Source organism: Pleurodeles waltl, chromosome 2_2 (genome assembly GCF_031143425.1).
Source record: "Pleurodeles waltl isolate 20211129_DDA chromosome 2_2, aPleWal1.hap1.20221129, whole genome shotgun sequence".
In the NCBI taxonomy this organism is placed as follows: Eukaryota; Metazoa; Chordata; class Amphibia; order Caudata; family Salamandridae; genus Pleurodeles; species Pleurodeles waltl.
Window position 1 is genome coordinate 531,938,331 of NC_090439.1, and position 22,243 is coordinate 531,960,573.

At 40.2% G+C, this 22,243-nt stretch overlaps 1 protein-coding gene across 2 annotated transcripts in view; it reads right to left on the bottom strand.

The window, feature by feature from the left end:
- Positions 1-16,278: 16,278 nt before the first annotated feature.
- The window catches only part of LOC138282460 (aquaporin-4-like), a 230,980-nt gene continuing 225,015 nt past the window's right edge, over positions 16,279-22,243 (bottom strand). For both annotated transcript variants that reach the window (XM_069220065.1, XM_069220064.1), the window contains exons 4-5: positions 19,448-19,528; positions 16,279-19,210 (exon numbers count right to left, since the gene is read on the bottom strand). In XM_069220065.1, the coding sequence (XP_069076166.1) occupies positions 18,950-19,210; positions 19,448-19,528 (342 nt within the window). In that variant the 3' untranslated portion in view covers positions 16,279-18,949. The remainder of the gene's footprint in view (positions 19,211-19,447; positions 19,529-22,243) is intronic.

Here is a 22,243-nt window from a genome sequence, read left to right on the forward strand (position 1 = left end):
AATGCTTCTCAGAAGAGATTCTATATTTATCATGAAAAGTAATCAAGACTTCACAGCAATGAAGCACTACATTAAAAAAACAGCAACAATACTTCTCAGCTGGGCAGCACTACTTTTCACAGAAGTACCAACACTTCACAGGAAGAGTATTCTGTATTCCATAGACATTCCCAACTCTTCTTAACAGCACCGCACTGCTTTTCATGGGCAGTATCAACACATTTCAGTAGGACTGCCCTGATTTTCATGAACAGAACAGCCCTCCTTTGAAAGTTTGCACATAGGTGGATCCTTCACAGCCCTCAGGTGCTCATGCCTTTTGATTTGTTTATTTTCACATTAACCCTGCAATTTCAAGACTTGCTACAGAAGCTTTTGTTAGCATGGAAATTTGGGTTTTCACCTTCTGCAAGGCCAAAACAATCCTCCATGTTTCGAGGTTGACAGAATGGGTTACAATTAAAAGAAGATAGCAATCATTACATATAAAATATCCCGTGCAAATCACTATAAAAATAAGAGATGATGATCATTAGACCTGTTTTAAGTCGTCCTGAATGAGCGAAAAAAACTGCGTGTTATTCATTTAGTCATCGTATGTCCTTCCTCGCCAATTAAAACAATGTAGAATGGAAAAAGTGCATGGGCTGACTACAGTGAAATTGTGTATTTTTGTTGTAGATCGCTCTCCTTTACTGTAAATAAAGTTATATTTTTTTCTTTAGCGTAAAGTACCACAAAATATTTTTCTGCTCAGGGCTCAGTGAGGAGGTGGATAGGGCTGTAAATTGCAACAGCTCAGCTGTGGTTTACTAGAAGAACATTTTTGTTTTGGTTTTGGTACCTATAATTTCAGCTTACCGAAGCATGAGCCTGAATACCTTGCATGTGGAGTACTAACTGTTGGCTAGAAGAACTGGACATGCTAAATTTGATGATGGTGTCAAGAGAAAGGTGAATGTGAGAGAAAGAGAAATAGTAAGGCTAAAGTATTAACTTAGATGTCCACAGTACACCACACACACACACACACACACATACACACACAGGTAGCAGCAGAGCAGGATGGTATACAATTGGGGGCACACTCTCTGATAGGGACTCCGCTCACTGCTATTAGAACTAGAGTAAGGTGAGATGCAGAAGAGGGCATCATCTGTCACATCTTCTTGCTTGGAAAATGTACTGTCTGGAGAAGCAGTATATTTGAAGAGAGCTTGATGTTAGAATATCGGTGAAGCACTTGTCAGAGCACATTAAAGTATTTTCAAATTTGAGTGATATGATGTACTATTGGTAAGACTGCTGGTACCTTGGTCTTTTAGTTTTTTCTGCAATGCACCTTCTTCCAATGACAGTCAACTTTGTTAATCTCTATGTTGTTGTTTAAAGACACCCTCATCTATCTTATAGGGAGCATAAAACCTCTAAAGGTGCTCTTAAAACTTCTCTTCAGAAAAAAGCTTGGAGTGCCCAAATCTAAAAGAAGAAAGCAAAGTGGGGTTAGTGAGAAAACATTGTGCTGGTTATAGATAAGGAGTAAGATGGAAACCTTTATAGTAGGCACACTGGTGCCCTAATCTGGGGTTTACACAAGTAAACGTCCCTTCCCAAGCCACTATCTTCCCTCTATTGCCAAACACCAATGTAATTCACTCTCAAAATGATAAACTAGAATCACACACACTTTTAGCGTACAATGTCTATTTAAGTCACAATGCACTATTTCATCAGACACTACCATAGTTCAAACGGAAGAGCTGCTAGAAGAGCTACAAAAATGCCCTGAGACTTTGTACTTAGAGTACAAGGTGAATCAGAGAATCCTAAATGTACTTTTTAGGAAATTGTCACTTTGAATTCTTAGGTTCTCAGCTCATATCCTATAACAAAAATGGGAAGATTTCTAAATGGAATACATTTCAAATCTTGAAAGACCATCAAACTTTAAATTCTGCTTGCAAGGGTGGATGAGCCTCCCATTTGACCCACATCCATGTTATCTGATGTAATTTGGTTCACGCATTATTTTGCTCGATTTACTTTCACAGTGAGGTACTCAAAAAGAGTTTTGTCCAGCACTTTCTTCCATGAAAACGTTTTACAGCAACATGCCATAGCAGAGCCATTTGAATCATCCACATACCTGAGCTGGCCGTTGCAATGCTCTAGTCCAGGCACAATGTCAAATGCTATAATGCTATTACTGTCTTCCAAGCTTATCCTGAAATTCTTAACAATCCTGCACTTTTCTTCTAAGGTGTTAGACCTAACAGCCTTTGGATGGTCATCCTCCAACTTTTTGTCTGCCTTCATCCACTTTTCTGACACTGTTTTTGCTGGTTTTAGGACTCGCCACACTTTACCACTGCTAACCAGTGCTAAAGTGCATATGCTCTCTCCCTTAAACATGGTAACATTGGCTCTTACCCAATTGGCATATTTAATTTACTTGTAAGTCTCTAGTAAATTGCACTACATGTGCTCAGGGCCTGTAAATTAAATGCTACTAGTGGGGCTGCAGCACTGATTGTACCACCCACAAAAGTAGACCCTTAACCATGTCTCAGGCCTGCCATTGCAAGCCCTGTGTGTGCAGTTTCACTGCCACTTTGACTTGGCATTTAAAAGTGCTTGTAAAACCTTGAACTCCCTCTTTTTTTACATATATGTCACCTGTAAGGTAGGCCCTCGGTAGCCCATAGGGCAGGGTGCTATGGAGGTAAAAGGCAGTACATATAGCTGGGTGTTTTATATGTCCTGGGGGTGGAAAACCCCTAAGTTAGTTTTCCACTACTTGGAGGCCTGCTACTTTCATAGGCTAGCATTAGGGCTACCCTCATATACTGTTTGAGTGGTAGATTCTGAAAAAAGGGTGAATAGGTCATGTTTAGTATGGCCAGAATGGTAATAGAAAATCCTGCTTATTGGTGAGGTTGGATTTTATGTTACTATTTCAGAAATGCCACTTTTAGAAAGTGAGCATTTCTCTACACTTAAAATCCACCTGTGCCTTACAGCCTGTCTCTAATCAATGTCTGGGTTGGGCTGGTTGAGAGCTGCCTTGTGCATTTCACCGAGACAACCACCAACACAGGATACTCAGTCACACCTGCACTCATCTGCATACTGAATGGACTTCCTGGGCTGGAAGGGTGGAGGGAGCCTGACACTTACATTTCAAAGGCTAAGGGCCATCACATAATGGACTGCCAAACCCCCTACTGGCACCACCCTGGCAGACAGACCTGTAATAAAAGGGGACCTTGTGCACTTCAAAACCACTCTTTGAAGTCTCCCCCACTTCAAAGGCATTTCTGGGTATAAAAACTGGGTCCCTGACCCCACAGGATTAGACACTTCTGGACCGGAATCTGCAGCCTGTGAAGAGGAGCTGGCTAGCTGCCAAAAGGACTCACCTGGACTGCTTTGTTGTGAAGAACTGCTACCTTGCTGTTGCCCTCCTGCATTACTGGCCTCTAACTTTGCTGAGAAGTGCTCTTCAAGGGCTTGGATTGAGATTGCCTCCTGTTTCTGAAGTCTCAGGGCCAAAAAGACTTCCTTTCTTCAAGGAAACTCTTTGTGCATTGAAAATTGATGCACAGCCTGCCAGAAACGACACACAGCCTGCCCCGCAATGAGAAAATCGGCGCACCACCGCACCGCACCGCCGAACCGGAACGATGCAGCCCGACTTCCCGAGTGAAGATCGACACAGTGCCTGCATTGCAACCAGAAACTTCGACACACAGCCCTACCAGATCAATGCACAGCCGAGCCAGACCTGCGCCGCCCAACTTCCTGAGTAAAGAATCAATGCAGTGCCTGCCGTGCGACAGAAATTCTGCTGCAGCGCCCACCGGATCGACGCAGTGCCTTTGACCTCGCCTCGCACACTCAGGATTTCCAAGCATCGGCCCAGGGCATCTAAAGGACCGTGCATCACAGTGAGGACCCAAGACTGCACGCCGGAAATCGACGCAAGGCCCTTGTATCGTGGGAAGAAATGAGTTATCATATGTGCCGCGTCAGGTAATCCGACACACACCTTCCTTTTTCTATGCATCTCCTCCTCTGTAGTCTTCATGCGTGTAATTTTGACTCAAACCAAATACTTTGTGTTCACAAGAGACAATTGTCAATTTGTAAGACGTAAGACCCTTCTTAACATTACAAAGGTGATATTTCAACTTTTGCTTATTGAATCTTTATAGTTTTTTACCTTAATTTAATTAGATAAATATCTTATATTTTTCTAAACCTGTGTGGTGCATTTTTGGGGTGTTTTCACTGTGTTACTGTATGGTTTATTGGCAAATACTTTACACATTGCCTTCTAGGTTAAGCCTGATTGCTCAGTGCCAAGCTACCAGAGGGCGGGCACAGGATAATTTGGATTGTGTGTGACTTACCCTGACTAGGATTGTGGTCCCTATTTGGACAAGGTGTATACTTCTGTCAACTGGAGACCCCATTTCTAGCAGAAGGCAGAAGTTTTTGCATAGCATCACTGTAGGCTAATATGCATTACATGCATTCAGAATTGAGTTCCAAAGCCACATTTATCTTTCATGAATGTACTCATTAATCACCAAAGCGTGCTTGCGTTTAATGAACTCAACTATCCTGATCCTAAGACCCATTGGCCTAGGTTTAGGAGGGCCCAGTGCCTCCTTGTGCCACATTAGCATCATTTTTTAAACTAATGTGGCCCAACAATGCCTAAATCGCTGTGCCATATTTACAAAGTGGTTCAATGCATGCATTGTGCCACTTTGTTACTCCTTGTGCCACATTATGCCTGCACCAGGCATAATGTATGCAAGGGGGTGCTCCCCTGTTAGGGGGACCGCAAAAATGATACAGTGGAACCTAAGAGTTTCCATGGCATCATTTTTTGTGGCTACTTTTAATGCCTGCACAGAGCAGGCGTTAAAAGGGGGCAGCCGATTGCTTTCAATGGGCCCCTATGGACTATGCAGGATTAGCACCAGGATTTGGCACTAATCCTACACAGTACACCAATAGCGTAAAAAATTTAGACACTCTTGCCCCTACCCTACGCCACTGTTAGCCATATATGAAAGATGGCACACACATGGTGGCGGTAGGGGGGTGCTAAGGGGTGCAAGAAATGTGGTGCTGCATCTGTACTTTTCATAAACCAGGCCCTTTTTATGTAAAGCACTGGTTGACTGACTGCATTCTGAAATCTAGTCCATATTTCATACTTCCCTGAACCTAATTCACATGGCCAGTCTGCCTTTTATTCACTCCGGAATGTCAAACTGCAATAAGTAAAATTGTGTATTACATTCTGAAACCTATTAACATGCCTAAAATGTAAGATAGGCCAGATATAGGACGATTAGAACCCACCCAACAACAAGCTGGAGCATTTCAAATGTGAATAGACAATGATCATGGATAGTGCCCCAGTGGTGAACTGAAACAAAGTTGCTTGCAATTGTGGCCAGCAAACCTACAAAGTGGCACTCCTTACCAAGCAATGCAATTTTCTAATCACAAAGAAAGGAATTGGCCAGTAGTTGACAGCTTCAAGGCTTTAAAGTTCTAGCAATGCAAGTAGGTATTAAGACACAGAATTATCCAAGAAACAGGATTGGATCATTAATTGGAGGGCCTCCATGTAAAACTATCATATGGAGCTAAATACCCTTCTTTGGCCAAACTCAGAGTTTTTGCTTGGTACAAAAAAATATCAATCCGACCCTGGAAACATGAATCTTATTCATAAGAGTAGAACACGTGCACTATTGCTATCTTCAGCTCAACTGAAAAATGATTACCAACACGTAAAAGCCACAATAGTATGCTTGGCAACCTAAAATCCCTGTTCAAAAACACCTTTCCTTTGTCTGCGTTCTGTGTACAATTAGAAGGATGCTGCCACCCACTGGTAGATGTCCGCACACAAAAATGTAATCACACTGTAACTGATAACCAAGATGAAGCAATACAGCAAAAACTAAAATGTCTAACTATCGCCCAACCTTTAAAGCAGAGACCACTTCACAACAATGGCAACATGGACGTAGCAACACATGACATCGAGCGACGAGATTAATGTAGTCCATGGACTCAGTTTTTCACATCAAAAATGCATCTGCAAAAGAAACTATGGAAAACATGAGCATATGATTGCATTAATATATTCATGCGCTCCGTTTTGAAATAAAATAAAGTTGTTCGAAACCAGCATTTATGATGGTTCTAATGTTTTACCAGCTCTTAGTTGGAGAGTTTGCTTGACCAATTTCATTTCATTGGACCCACAATAAATGACATTATAACATGGAAACATGAGAATCAGTTTTTGGTCAGCTCAGTTGAACAATGACACAAAAGCATGCAGCCAAGCCTGAAGACAGAAAGTAACACAATGTGTACGAGCAAATGAAGGAAAAATTATCTCTTGAAGATACTTGTGCATTTCACAACTAAGAAGCCTCAAAAAAGATATATTTGACTCTACAAAACAAAGCACCGTATTATTGACGTACACTCGACAGAATTAGAAGCTTTTCAGCCATCGCTGCATGAAAGTATGGGGCAACAACAGCATTCAGCAGTCACACCAGGAAAGTACATTTGGCACTCTCTACACTAACAGCAACCTAATTGTCTCTGCTGTAAACGAGACAATAAACAAAACAGTCAAGCATCTTGAAAAGAGTGTGCACTGGCAGTGAGGGCACTGACTTGGCTTAACAAGTATGTGTGTACAATATCTACATGTAATGTTACAGGGAATTCGATCCAGTTGCTTCACATAAAAAATAGGCAGTACAGCAAATATGCTAAAGCTCACTTACAGTTTGAATGTATGGAACATGCAGCAAGAATCGGACACTAAAGCTGGGTTTCTTTCTCGTGCCAGAGCGCATCGATGATATTTTCAAACTGAAATGCAGGACTAGCTTGAAAGTGCATGTAGCGTTTTTTTGTTTTTTTTTGGAGGGGGAGTTGGAAAGGTGAATCCCAGATCTGAGAGACCTGACCGGCACCTAGGGGGACTAACATGAAGCCCAGGGGGGATCAGCATGACTTTGGCTAATCCCATGTTTGTGTGGGCTGGCAGATCTTCATGGGCCTGAGTAGTGAGGTGCACATTTTGGCCCAAACTGACTTGCAGCCTGGACAAAAATGCACTGAATTATGCTCTGTATTTAATTGGAAACCAGTACAAGGTTTCTAGGGGCTGCAGCATTCTCCCAGTGCCTGAGGTTCAGCACTTACGTAGTCCATGATGGCCTCACACAAGTCCGGATGGTGGTGCACTTTCTCCAAAGAGAGGTGTACTCGTGTCCCAACTTGGTCTCCACTCAGCCATTGCCGTGCAGAGACTGAGTTGATGTTGGAGACGATAGCGCAGATAAGCAGAAGTGGCAGGATTCACTTGCATTGTGGGTAGGTGATGTTGCACTTTAACATGGTGAGGGCAGGCAATGGGCTAGGCTGCAACAAGAGCGGGAAGACAGCCTGGATGGACACATCATGGCTCTGTTCTGGGTCACAACAACAGCACAAAGCAGGGGGCCCCACCATGAGCACGGAGTGAGTTAGAACACTGCAGGGCTGGGGGACGCCTAAGCACTCACCCTGCAGCTGCCTGGTCAAGGAGTTGCATCAGGTTGTACAGCACTCCCTCCCTGCCCAGCGTTTAACCCAAACCTGGCATTGGGTGTCCAAAGAACAGATGCCATCTCTACTTTTCATACTCATATTGAAACAAAATACAAAAAGGAGGGTCAAAGAGAAAGGATTCACCAATAGCAAGCAAACATTATGGAAGGACAATAGAAATAACAAATAAAAAATAATAGGCAGGATGTAAGCCCACAAAGTAGATACAGCACATCTTGAAGAGACACTGCAAGTGCAGTCTAGGCTCGACCTAAAAAAGAATAGACTGGCAGCCCCCTTTGCTGAAATTATACCAGAAACGCTCCCAAAACATAAAAAGGTGCTCTTAAATGTTGAACTTTACCTTCTGGAAATTCACACAGCTAGACTCTCTCATCCTATGAACAAACTGCAGTGGAGATCATACTTGCAAATTATCTATCATTTCCATATGCCTACTACTACTAAGCGCAGAAATATGTTTTTAAACATGAACACGAAAGCATTGTTCACACATATTCACATGCAGGCTGATTATGAACATTGCATGTGTATTACTGCACCTCATTTCTGTTACCTGATTACCGTTCTCTACCACTTGTAAGCCCAGTAAGATGCTTAGTTTGGTTCCTTTATACCAGTGACACACTGGCTGCTTTCTGTTTTTGCACTCTACATCTGCACATTTTTCCTTATTTTCATACAATTCACAGAATGTTTTCATTGTTACTGGAGAGAGATAGAAGGTGATAGTGGGTGGGGGGATAGTTTATTTGTGGATATGAGCGAATTGCAAAGAAATTTCATGACATACTAATGGGAATTTTGTGAATTTCTCGCTCATCTCTATAACAGCCAAAGTGTATACGACCGCCATGTTGAGGCCTACTTGTGCAAATGGACCACATATATTCACACAGTAATTTAAAGAAGAGATAATTGTCATGGTTATAATTCGATCTGTCAGGTAATAATAAAGCAAGGCCTGCTGAACTTGCCACTTGGGATCTTAATCAAAGAAAGAGCATTCCTTCTTAATGGCAAGCATGTAGATCAGAACTAATTTTATATGACTGGCTATGTATAATGTGTGTTAACTAATTTAATTCATTTGATTATTTTTACATAATTTTATTCATACTTTCTACACAGTGAGTTGCTTTGTAAGGAAGCCTGCACCCATCACCCTCACTGAAACCATGTCTATGCAATTTCAGAATGTGTGCTTGGCTAAGGTACGTGGGATAAAGCACCGGTGCCATACAGTATAAGAATATTGCAAGTCACTGAAGAGTTCCATGGCCACACAAAGGAATGAGCCTGCAGGAAAAGTTTCTCTATAAGTTCTCTGAACTCTGAGGTGAATTGCAATAACCTTTAAATATATGACAGAATATATGTTAATATTTATAACACATAGACATTTTATCACCCATCCTCGATTCACTTAGGTCTTTGGGGGCATATTTAAAAAAAGTGATGCTGCACACAGTGCAGTGCCACTTTTCTTGTGCCCCTTAGCGCCCACCTAACGCCACCATGTGTGAGCCATCTTTAAAATACAGCACACCATGGCTATAGTTAAGGGACTAGCGTCACAGTTTCTTATGCCAGTCCAGAGCTTTGCAGAATTAGCGTCAACAATTTTAATGCTAATCCTGCAAAGCTCATTGAGGCCCACTGTAAACAATGGTGTGCCTCCTTTTAACGCCTGCTCTGGGTAGGCATTGAAAGTGCCGAAAAAATATGGTGCTAAGAAATCTGTTAGATTTCTTTCTGCCATTTATTCATGCCCCCTTTGCATATATTATTCCTGGCGCAAGCATAATGTAGTGCAAAGGGTTACAAAGTGGGGCAATGCATGCATTGCCCCACTTTCTAAATATGGTACAGGGATTTTGGCCTTGTTGGGCCACGATAGTGTAAAAGAATGACATTAATGTGTCACAAGGAGGCACTAGGGGCTCTTAAATATGCCCGTTGGTGTCTAGCTATTTTGAGTTCATTACACACAAGAAGAATCAAAGCAGAACCTGCATACCAAAAGTAGACACACCAACTCAAGAGTTAGCCATTTTTCCAAAATGATACTGGAGTCAGTTGTACATAATGAGGATAAACAGTGCAGTGGATCAGATTTTGTAGAAACATGCAGAAGTTCTATACTTTACATTTCCTGCAATGAACCTTAGCATAGAAAAATTAAAGGCTGATTTAGATATCTTTCTTCTGATCACTTTTTCTTTATGGAAAAATACATCACAATAACGAAAAGTCGGTTCTTGTTTTTCTTGTAGAGACCACAGCTGCAATTATGCTCTCTGACCTCCCCTTTCTCCTTGGCTGATGGCTGTGGGAGCAGGGTTGTGATGTCACAAGTCAATTTTAGTAACTTATCACATTTGAGCAACATTGTTGTTTCTTCAATGCATGTGTCTATGGACGTAACAACCTAATAGTAATTAGAACATTAGAAATGGGCTTTTGTACAGGGATTGCTGACTCCCCTATGTGATAAACCTCTAATCATGCTAAGCATGCTCCTCCAGTAATGGACCTCACAATATGTCCACCTGGTGCTGTGACGCTACTCAAACTAGAGCAGAAGTACTGTCCATGCAGACGTTTCCCCAGGATTTAACTAACTTGCGCCAACATGTTCTACCACAGTACCCAATCTAACCTGTGACGACATAGGTGTATTTGCACTTAAAAGACATTTGAATTCTCATTCTCATATTCTTCGGATTTCCTAGAATCGAGGTGATTGGTGCACTTTATTTAGTTTTAAAAGGTTGCCTATTGTGAAGCTGGCACAGGACCACATTCTGAATGTTGTCTGTTGTGATGCATTGTATTTACCAGTAATGAAGCCACAGAGGGCCGGCTTCAGAGGTAAAAGCTTCTGACGAATGGTCTTGAGGTCCTTAATGTTAACCTACTGTACTATTATTTTCGGTAATTCATTCAGTGGCGGACATACTGCTACAAACATACTAAATATTCTTTATTATTCTGCCAACTAACTTCCAAGTACAGTACACATATTTTCGATTAAAGTAATGAAAAGATCTCTTTTAATGAAACTTGGAAAGCAATACATTATAGTGTAAGACAAATCTTCTATACAAATTGCAATGGAAAGAATGTATTGTCCAGCATTTCTATAAAATGGAACAAATAAGCAAAGCTAATAGAGTGTGGATAATTTGAAGTGGAAACTAGAAGATCATGCATCCACAGTTACTGAAAATAACAGAAATAGGACATTGCTTCTTTACTCGGTTCTGAGTGGTGATCAGCACTAACAAATCATTATTTACCAGTTACAAAGAAAATCCACAAACGTGCCACATGGCTGAATGTGTACTAAAGCGACACTAAGGGGCATATTTATACTCCATTTGCGCCAAATTAGCGTCGTTTTTTTCGACGCAAATTCGGCGCAAAACTAACGCCATATTTATACTTTGGCGCTAGACGCGTCTAGCGCCAAAGTATGAGTAAAGAGCGTCATTTTTTAGCGTGAACGCCTTCCTTGCGTTAATGAGATGCAAGGTAGGCGTTCCCGTCCAAAAAAATGACTGCGACGCAAATGCGTCGTATTTATACTCCCGGGTAAAAATCACGCCCGGGAGTTGGCGGGGCAGAAAACCACGCATTTGCGCCACTTTTTAACGCCTGGGTCAGGGCAGGCGTTAAGGGACCTGTGGGCTCAAAATGAGCCCACAGCTGCCCTCCCATGCCCCCAGGGACCCCCCCTGCCACCCTTGCCCACCCCAGGAGGACACCCAAGGATGGAGGGACCCACCCCAGGGACATTCAGGTAAGTTCAGGTAAGTATAAATTTTTTTTTTTTAAATATTTTTTTGTGGCATAGGGGGGCCTGATTTGTGCCCCCCTACATGCCTCAATGCCCAATGACCATGCCCAGGGGACATAAGTCCCCTGGGCATGGCCATTGGGCAAGGGGGCATGACTCCTGTCTTTACTAAGACAGGAGTCATGTAAATGGCGTCTGGGCGTCGTTAAAAATGGCGCAAATCGGGTGGAGGCGATTTTTTGCGTCAACCTGACTTGCACCATTTTTAAGACGCCCTAGCGCCATTTTTCCCTACGCCGGCGCTGCCTGGTGTACGTGGTTTTTTTCAACGCACACCAGGCAGCGCCGGTCTGCTTGCGCCGGCTAACGCCATTCAATAAATACGGCGCCCGCATGGCGCTTCAGAATGGCGTTAGCCGGCGCAAAATTTTTTGACGCTAAACTGCGTTAGCGCAGTTTAGCGTCAAAAAGTATAAATACGGGCCTAACAATTTAAAAGAAGGCAGATATTAAAAAAAAAAACATTTTAACCCGCTTTTCAGTTTTGTTTCTGTGGGACAGGTACAACAGACAAATTATAACACCTATTGTTATTTTCAATACCATACACACGTGAAATGGTTGAACAAAAGTTTAATCAACGCATGCATACAAAATGGGCTATTAGCAGGCTTGTCAGTAGTATTCGCCTTTCTGAGCAACTCCCTATCAAATGTATGCTCTATTGATTTTGCTAAATATTGAGAAAAAACAGAGAGCCTGATTCACAAAGGTAAATTTAAACTTTTGTGTAAGTTTATGTCGTTTGTCATTACTTTACTTTACAGGTAGTATCTTTATGACTGCGGAGTCTCCACATATGAAACAAGAGGGCAGTACTATCTTTTTATTTGCGGAGACACGCAGTCATATTAATACTGTTAGTAAAATACCTTTGTGAATAGCAAACAATCATAAACCTACACAAAGGTTTAAGTTTACCTTTATGAATTGGTTCCAGAAAGTCAACTGCTATGTTTAGAAAGTGACAATCTTTCCAAACAATCACAGTTTTCGAATTCTAAAAGCCAGATATCATCTATCCTAGGTGGTCTTACTCCATCTGTGAAATCTCAAATGGTGATAGCCGATGCCTCTGATTCACAAAGGTAGACTTACACTTTTGTATAAATTTACTAAATTTACTATTTTTTTGTATTCACAAAAAGGAGAAGGCTGCACAAGAGAATATAAGCCAGGCCTATCTATTACTGTTAACTCCCAGCTTGTGTTTACAAAATATAGTAAACGTACACAATAGTGTAAATTTACCTTCGTAAATCAGGAACTGTGTTTTGAATTCTGCCATGGCTAGTCAAGTGTTTTACACTGTTGGCTGTGATGTTTGATACCATATCACACTGCCAGGAATCACTGACCTTTGATGACGGTTTACCTTATTTTCTTATTGAATGTTCACCATCAAAAGATCAGAAAAGAGTTGGTTAAATTTCATGGTTGGTGCTCCATGAGAAACTTACACCTCTCTTCCCAATAGTGGAATGAGATTCTGGACCTTACACCATATCAATCAGACTACCTTACTATCCATTGGTGACTTGGGAAAGTAAGGAAATGCTCCAGAGCCCCGAATCACTGGAAGAAACTGGGAAATCGGTGCAGATATTTGCAGAAAAATAGTTTAGAAAAGAGTAGTGAAAGAATGAAGAGAAAAGGAGGCAGGGAAATTAAGCAACTGAGTATGAATGCGAAGAGAAGAACTAGCATGAAGAAGTAAGGCTGAGAATAGTACCTAGATTTTATTACATAAGGTGACAGTCCTCAACCTATTTAAAGATGACCCAACCTGCTCTCCTGATTAGGATGGATAAAATATCTTAGTTTAGAAATATAGGGCCTGTCTTAGAAGTTGGTGGATGAGCACTTCATCACAAATGGAAAGATATCCCATTTTCATTATTACAAAAGCATCAGGACATAATACACTTGTAATGAGGTAGGCAGTATATCCATCAATATTGCGACGGCGTACTTAACTGCCATACTTTGAATCAGAACCTTAGTTCTTAATGTTTAAAGCAGCACGAGACAGTGGGCCAGATGTATCAAGCTCTTTTTTGTGACTGGTAAAAGGCTTTTTGTTATGTACCATGCCTATTTTGTGAGTTAGTAACCTGTTACTGATTCGCAAAACAGCGATTGCGACTTGCTATTAGGAAGGGGCATTCTAAGGGCAGCCCTTCCTAATAGTGACTCACAGGCCCATGGATGATTGTTTTGTGACCATGAATGCAGTCGCAAAACAATCACAGGTACCACTAATTTCAAATTGGTGGTAACCCATTCGTAAAAGGGAAGAGAACCCTAAGGGACTCCTCCCCTTTGTGAATTGGGGGCGCCAAACTTTTTTCAGAGCAGACAGTGGTTCCATGCACCACTGTCTACTCTGAAAAAATGAAACTGAAACACTTCATTTTTTATTTCTGAAATGCATCCTGTTTTCCTTTAATGAAAACAGGCTACATTTAAAAAACCTGCTTTATTAAAAAAGCAGTCACAGACATGGTGGTCTGCTAAGCCCAGCAGGCCACCATCCCTGTGAGTATGGCCATTTTGAAATGTTAATGAGGCTGGTCTCTTGCGACCCATTTGGTAATCACAAATAGTGTTAAACACACTGTTGTACATAGCAGTTTGTGATTTCCTAATAGTGAATCACAAAACTTCGCTATTAGGAAATCATAAACCTTAAGCTACATACAACTGGCCCAATGTTCCTATCCTTCTGGGGCCATATAAAATTAATTTACTTACTGAAAATAAAGTAGAAACACATGGACTTTGTGCCCCCAAAATGAGGGACAGAGACAGATAAGAAAATTGGATCAGGATAGTTGAATCACAGCACCAATATAGTGGAGGTTGAAGGTAGTGGTATGTTTGGGCCTTGCCAAGGAAATGCCACTAAAACAAGATAACGTTCAGTTTATTTTTGAGTGCAGGGTAGGCATTAGATGGTGGAAAGGTATGAGAATAGGAGTTCCAAAGTCTTGTGTCACTGCCAACGGAATACTTGGACAATGTTTTTTTTCTTTTAAAGGCTGGCAGTTAAAAGAGCAGTGAGTTGTAGCTGCACAGGAGAGACTGCCCACCAAAGAATTTTCAGCCACATAGCTCAGGATTGCTTTGTGGATGATACTCACCAACATAATCTGAGACCTACCATCAATGAAAAGCCGCTGGAGTGCTCAAAGCACAGGAGTAATATTGTTAAGCTTCTTGCTTTCAGAGACAAATCAAGCAGATGCTTTCAGCACTTTTCTGAGATGAACAGGTTGGATTCTGAGTAATCATCTGAGAAGTGAGTTGCAGTAAACTAACCTGGAGAGGACAGGAGCTTGAACAAAGGACTTCAGATCCCCCTAAAAGATTAATTGTCTGATACCCAAACATAACCTGAGTTGGAGGGACAACACCTGAACAATCCATTAATTTGCTCTGTTGTCAAAAATGACTCCCAGTGGTTTGGCATGGTGACACTCTAGAAAGTGAAATTGAGTAGATAGGAAGAAGATATTGTTTATAGAGGAAGGCTTGAGGTACAGCTGAGTGTCACTGTTGTATTAGTGATAAAGGATACCAAAGTTCTTCAGGATGGCCTTCAGAGATTCCACCTAGAAACTGAACAAAGTGAGTGAAAGGTTGGAGCATTGAGGGACACCTTGTTGACCCATCAGCACACTGGAAATAGAATTCACGGGTTTAACCACTTGGGACCAATCAGACAAGTAGGAAGTGAACCAAGCAAGAACTACTCCTTCAATGCACATTCTGTCTTTGAGAATGTTGAGTAATAAATGAATGGCTGTTCAGATGTAACAAAGGACAATGAAGGGATAATTGATATAATGAAGGAGGGTAATGCTGGCCTTTGAGAATAACTTTTATTGAAATAAAATGTCTTTGACATCTTGAAAAAATGCAATTAAGAGCAGGGTTAAAGCCAGGAATAGATGGATAGGGATTGGAAACAAATGGCCTCAACGAAATGTTATGTACACTATTTATAATACTGTAAAGAAAAAGTACTAGAGAAGTATTTCTTTTACTCAAAGATCATTTATTATGGTATCTTATGTGTGTATTTCAAAACTGCATGATTGCATAAAGTTCTTGGTGCTGAAGTCAGTCAATATATAAATGTGAGAAAGAGAAAATACAGTTTGAATAACAAGGTCTTTGACTGTATCTTGTAATTGTATTAGGTTTAATGACAGTATATGTAGTACTTGGTAGAGGGTCGCTAGTCAGGCGAATTTGTAACATGCCCTAGGTAAAACAATGGAATACATGCTACTAAACCTGCAAATGACACACATGAAGCTTGATGGATGTGCACTAATATATCATTCATCAATTGGGTTATATTGCAGAATAAACTGTTGTTACATAATCCAATATGATTAAAATGTAAATTAGCATTGGTATATATCTCACCATATTTTTTGTGTTTTGGCTTTTAATGTTTTGTTCAAACATACACAATCAGAACTGATATATTATTTCATGTTGTTCTCTATATATTAAGCTTATGATTCTTAGCATTATAATTATCATTATTATCATCATCATTATCATTATCACACGCAACAGGGAGAACATTGCAATAAGTATTTGAACCATGTTTTCTGCACGCAATCATGTTTTATAGTTCATCAAAATACTTTAATCAAAATAAGTGCATAACCCCATGAAGTTCACAACCCCAGAAGGTTCAGACCATAAGTAATATATTTGCTCAAGCCAAATTCGGAAGGTTAAATACAATATTTATTACAGTGCTTTCAAATGGTAGTTACCGTTCTTGCTAACATAGTTATGAACTGAAACTCTGACAACCTAGCAGAAGAGCAGCCAGAAAACAAAATACAATCAAAGTTACTCTAAAATAGGCATCAAGAACCTAGTGCTGTTGAAATATGCATGCACATGCAGCTGAAAATCTCTACAAACTGACATTGCAGCCAAACTTTAATTAGTTGACATGTAGCAGTAAAAAAATACCATATATTACATTGAACAATTGGAGTTAAGTTTAGGTGGGTGACATTTTCTGGGAAAATTGGAATTTGTTGAATGCCCATTAGTTTTCTTACAGGTTGACTTATTTACATCACTGCAAAAATTCACTCTGCAGGCAAACTAAAATATAACAGTGGATTTGAAGCTTGAACATGGGAAACTGTCTACGCTTGGCCTGCTCATACCTTAGTGGACCACAAGAGAGTACAAGAATGTTGTGGCTTCCATAGATAAATAGCTAATAATAATGGTGTAAAACAAGAACTAAGAGCCTGAATTAAAGTTTGAAGGATGAGGTTACTCTGTCACAAATGTGAAGGATTTCTTATCTTCTGTATTACAATTCCATGAAATCCTATCCACTAAACTCCAAATCAGGCCCTAAATCTGATTGTTTGATGGGAGATAAATCAGATTGAAAAAACAGTGACATTCTTGTGGTATAGCAAGGTACAGGTGGTACCACTGGGCTGGGCGGTGAAGCTGGAAAAAGGATATCTTACAATGGTCCCTGGCCTTTTGGGTGATTCAACCTTTATCACCTCACCATTTTACTGATTATGGATGAGGGAGAGGATCCCCAAAATAAGGATTTGCTTGGTTATCCTCTTGCACCATCCATGGACAGAAAAAGGGAATAATTTCATTCATTTGAATCTCAACAAATACCCATTTTGTTGAACTTGATACTATACACTGAAAACAGAAAACATTCTCTTGGACTAGAACTAAGAGCACATCTCCTCTGGTGATGATTATGGACAAGAACCTCTGATCATGAGACAAAAATCTATTAGTCATTAATGGCCTCCTATAATTAAAACTCAACAGAAATTAAAGGGTAGATGACGCAAACCACAACACAATGTTCTCCAGACTTTGTTTGAAAACTGTTTCTATATCCCTCATGACATAAAACGCTTTTGTGAAATGCATGAAAGTGTGCTTGAGGCTTGATCAAACATAATGGTCCTCATCACGACCCTGGCGGTCCAAAGACCGCCAGGGCAGCTGTGACGGTGTCATCGCCGATGGGCCGATGGTGAATACCACCAAATTAGGAGTTTGGCGGCTTGGCCTAAGCCAAACCTCCTGGCCTCCAACCGTCCCACCACATTACCATGTGATACTGCTAGTGGTATCATGAGCCAACCAAAAAGCTGGTGGTCTTGCACCCTGGCGACAGGAATAAGCATTCCTGCCACCAGGATACACTTGCACACACATCCACATACCCGCACACATACACTCACACACTTCTATACACAAACAACCCCCACTCACCTACGCAAACGTGACATACACACCCATTCACACCGACAAACATACACAAACACCACACTTACACACGCATTCACTCCCCCCTCCCTCCTCCTTGCACATACATACATTCACACACCCCCTGCCCCACATATATGCACTCACCTGCTCTCCCCATCCACTCACACACTCACCCCATCCACACACAATCACTCACACATGTAGACATGCATGTACAAACACTCCCCCCCGTATTCATGTCTCTACAACAAAGGAGTCAATCATATTGATCAAGCAGTTCCTTTTAGGTTGGGACATTACTGTGAGCTTTTTGTTTAGGCTTGCTGAAGCTAAATGTATATGTTCATCTTTGCATATTTGTAACTTTTGCTCTTGTCTTCAATCTAGGTTTATAAAAACCTACGGAGCATGCTGTACAGTGTGAAGGATTTTATTGTGTTTTTCTATTGCATATTTAGGTTGATGCTTTCACCCATTCACATTTGGTACCTGCTACCTCTTCCTCTTCACAGCGTATTTATATGGCCATGAGTCGAATTAGAGTGCAAAGAATTTTCGATTTTAGAACATCTTTAAGATTATAACTGTTTTTTAGATGTGCTGGACTTATAGCATGATATTGTTCTAAATATTTAATGGCATCTTTGAGAAGTAGGTGATTTTGTTAATATCTCAGTGTAACTAGCTTCTGGCTCTACATTGCTTCTGGTGCTAAATCTATCAATGAAGAGTTTAAACAAGCTTGGTGATGTTCAGCTTGTCAGAAGATCTCTGTGCTTTTCAGCCCAACATAAGATATACCTATTTAAGGCTCATTATCAATTGCCTTTAATATACTTAGTTCTTTACTTTCACCTACACATTAAAGGGCACTATTAAAAAAATTACAACTATTCAGAACCATAAAATGATGGGTTACCCTTTTAGCCTTATTATCTCTACCTAATTCATCAAGAAATGTCAAGAGGGAGGCAATTGTTTTTAATCGTCACTTCTCTATCTAAATTCAGTGCTCTGTCTAGATGATGGATTTCATACCAGGTCTGTCTCTCTAATGGAACTTAAGTCTATAGAGGCTTGGCATGACCCTTTTCTGTTTTCAGTGTTTTCCGCTAGTCATACTGAAGACAAGACTTCATTTGGATCTTTCACTTTTGTTTTTTCAATGACTTGAACAATCCCGGGTTTCATGATCAATCCATCAGTTTCCACCTGCCCTCTGCTTTCTTCCACTTCCTCATATTTCCTTTTGGACTGTTGTGTTGTTTTGCTGAATACTTCCTTAAAGCGTTGTTTAATCTCATTATCAGGACAGTAGACATATTCATAGAGACCTCCTGCAATGACGGCTCCAATGATTGGTCCTATCCAGTAAATCTGCAGTGAATCAAAATACAAAACAATGGAAGTGGAATTAAAATGAATACTTTATCTTCATTGTTTAAATGGCATAAGACTTGATTCTATATGACTATACTAGCTTATTGTACCCAGACATATTACAAATCTTTAACAAAAAATAGCACAACTGATCAACATGTACTCAATACAGTTGAAACAAATGACTTGATGATGGGGAAAAGATACTGTGATTGGAAAATGTGAACTATTTACCCAGTGGTTATCCCATTTTCCCTTAATGACAGCAGGCCCAAATGATCTCGCTGGGTTCATACTTGCACCAGTGTAATTGATCTGTGTAAAGAAATATAAATATGAAAGATAGAGAAAAATATAATTGGATTATAAACTTATAATCAGGGCATTGTAGGTCTAGTTTCTGCAGGAATCTTCAACACTTTCCTCGCACATATATTAAACCACTGCTATGAAATGTATATGAGTGCAGTATATGAAGGTAACCCCAGAATGGTTCCCTTCTGTATTGGAGAAAATGCAAACTCCTCTACATTGTCTTGAAGACAGCCACACCTATTTTGAGCATGTGCTTAGGCATCACATCCCTTCAGAAGACTCTTTGTCTATGGAACTATGAAAACCATGACAATATTGCCAATGGATAGCTTCACTATTTGTGGAAGGAATCAAACATTTTCTTTACTTGTCTTCCAGTCTTTCACATACATCAATTTTGTTCCATTATAAATCTGTCGCAAGGTCTACATTGTGTCTAATCATTGCAAAGAAATAAAAAGAATATACAGGACATATGTAAAAGGATTGTATTGCTCACCAGATAATTCTTTCAGAATTAGATATTTGTTAAACATTTGTTTTCAGAGAAAGACTACAAAACAGCATTGTTACTAAAGCATGTGAAGCAATAATATTATTTTCCATCCTAAGCAGTTTATGTTAATTGATAATGTATTATGTTTAGATATTTTAATTTCTTTTATCATTAAATGTATGCTTATTGTTTATGGTTGGGAGAATAGCCTTCTCATTATTATCTTGCAGTTAATTAATAGTCATTTACTATTCAGAGAGCCTTTAATCTGAAATATTTGAATAACCCTCGTCACATCTACATTACATTTTTGAACTATTGATTGATATCACCAAAAACCAGGTAAAACAGTTCTTTGATATAAAGTGGCCGATAATCATCTGCCTTACTTCAGATTTTAATATCTCAGAGCTGAATCTTAAAAGACCACCAGTTCTCCATTAAAGTTTCACTATCTCACCTCTCTTCTCTTAGAAGAACTTGGACCACTTATGAAGGCTAAATTCTAATGGCTTACGAACAAGCCTCATTAGGAACATTACCAACAAAAATGATAGCTAGAGTTAAGCCTTTAAATCACTTCACTTGTTCTGGAGACATGTTAAATGCTTGAATGTCCATCCTAAGCCCCATTGGACTAAGTTAGTGAACCTTTCTTTGACAAAAGGGGTGTTCCCTTATTGCCCAAACATTTATCAAGTCACACCTTTACTGAATAAATCACCTGCTGAAGCAGAGGATCTCACCAATTTTTATGCTTTCTCAGGTCTCCCCTACTTGACAAGAAACCTTGAGGATTGTTTTAAAATTCAGTTTATATGACATATTTCAGGTAACAATCTTCCTGACTCCAGGAACACCTGTCTCCAGGTCCTTCTTGATCTTTTAACAGCACTTGATGCAGTGAACTAATCTCTCCTAACTAAGATACCTAAATTGTACAATATTTTAGGACCCCTTATTGTCCTGCTGAGGAGTTCAGAAATCCTACATCATCAGTATATGAAAAATTCTATCATCAGATTACCACTCCAGAGGACGCTACACAGAATACCACGTGAAGCGTAATTGTTTAAAAACTGAGGGCTTCATTTACAAGGCCTTTGCACCTCTGTTGTGTCTTTTTTTTGATGCTGTGGTGGGGCAAGCAGTGCTCTACATTGCTCCACATTTACAAACTGATGCATTGGGCCCGATAGGTCAGTATGTAAAGCCTTGCATCACATTATATCTGTACCAGGTATAATGTGTGCAAGGTAGGTGTTCCCACAAGAAAAGCCACGCAGAACTGATGCAGCAACATTTACAACATTTCACTGCATCATTCTGCATTCATAGAAGACTGGTGTACAACTGTCCAGTGATAGCGCATGCTGGTAGGTGAATTGGTAAAGATGCAGCCTCATTTGCCAATTTAAGCGCAGACCTTCAAACTGTTTTCTCCTTTGTATAATACTCCATGTTTCAGTACAGATAAAAGGGAAAATAATATATGTGTTTACTGTAGAACACCTCTTTGGTATAGTAAGTAACAGCTATATAAAGTCAACTGCTTTTTCAAAATTTGCCTATTATCATGCATTCACTGAGTAGTTTGGACACCAGCCTTCTGTGCATATTTTACTTTTAAGCCGAGAGCTGGATAATTCCTTACTGCATCATTAGATTACAATATCAAAAACATTCCATGGCACATGTAGGTATTTTAATCACAAGCCTTTAGTCCAATTGAGCTGTGATTTCTGAAATGTAAAACAGAAGAGACATAAATTTAGGTATAGGGGATAAACTCTGCCATGTAGCAGTTGAAGGAGTTTTTGCCAAACTCCACCCTCCAAGTGGAGCTCACAGTAGGCAAAACTCTGCAAACTCCGTCAGAGGAGTGGAGTTTACCACTTACCCCTATTTTCACAATATCAATGGTATCTAATATATTTGTGATATGGCAAAATTCACATTTGCGATGCAGTAACCCACCCACTAAACTCCAAATCAAGGCTTTCATTTGAAATTGTAAACCAGGGTAGTAGCCAAAACTGCACGCCTTTAGCCAAGACGTCTTTGGGAGATTCATTAGTTTCTTTCAGAACAGAACCTCAGCACTCTTGTACAATATCTTGCAATATTGATGAGAAGGAGAGCACTATGGGAACTCTCTTTTGTTTTTTGCAAACTTCATCTTCACTAATACATGCAGCAGCTGACTTTATCATGGGGCA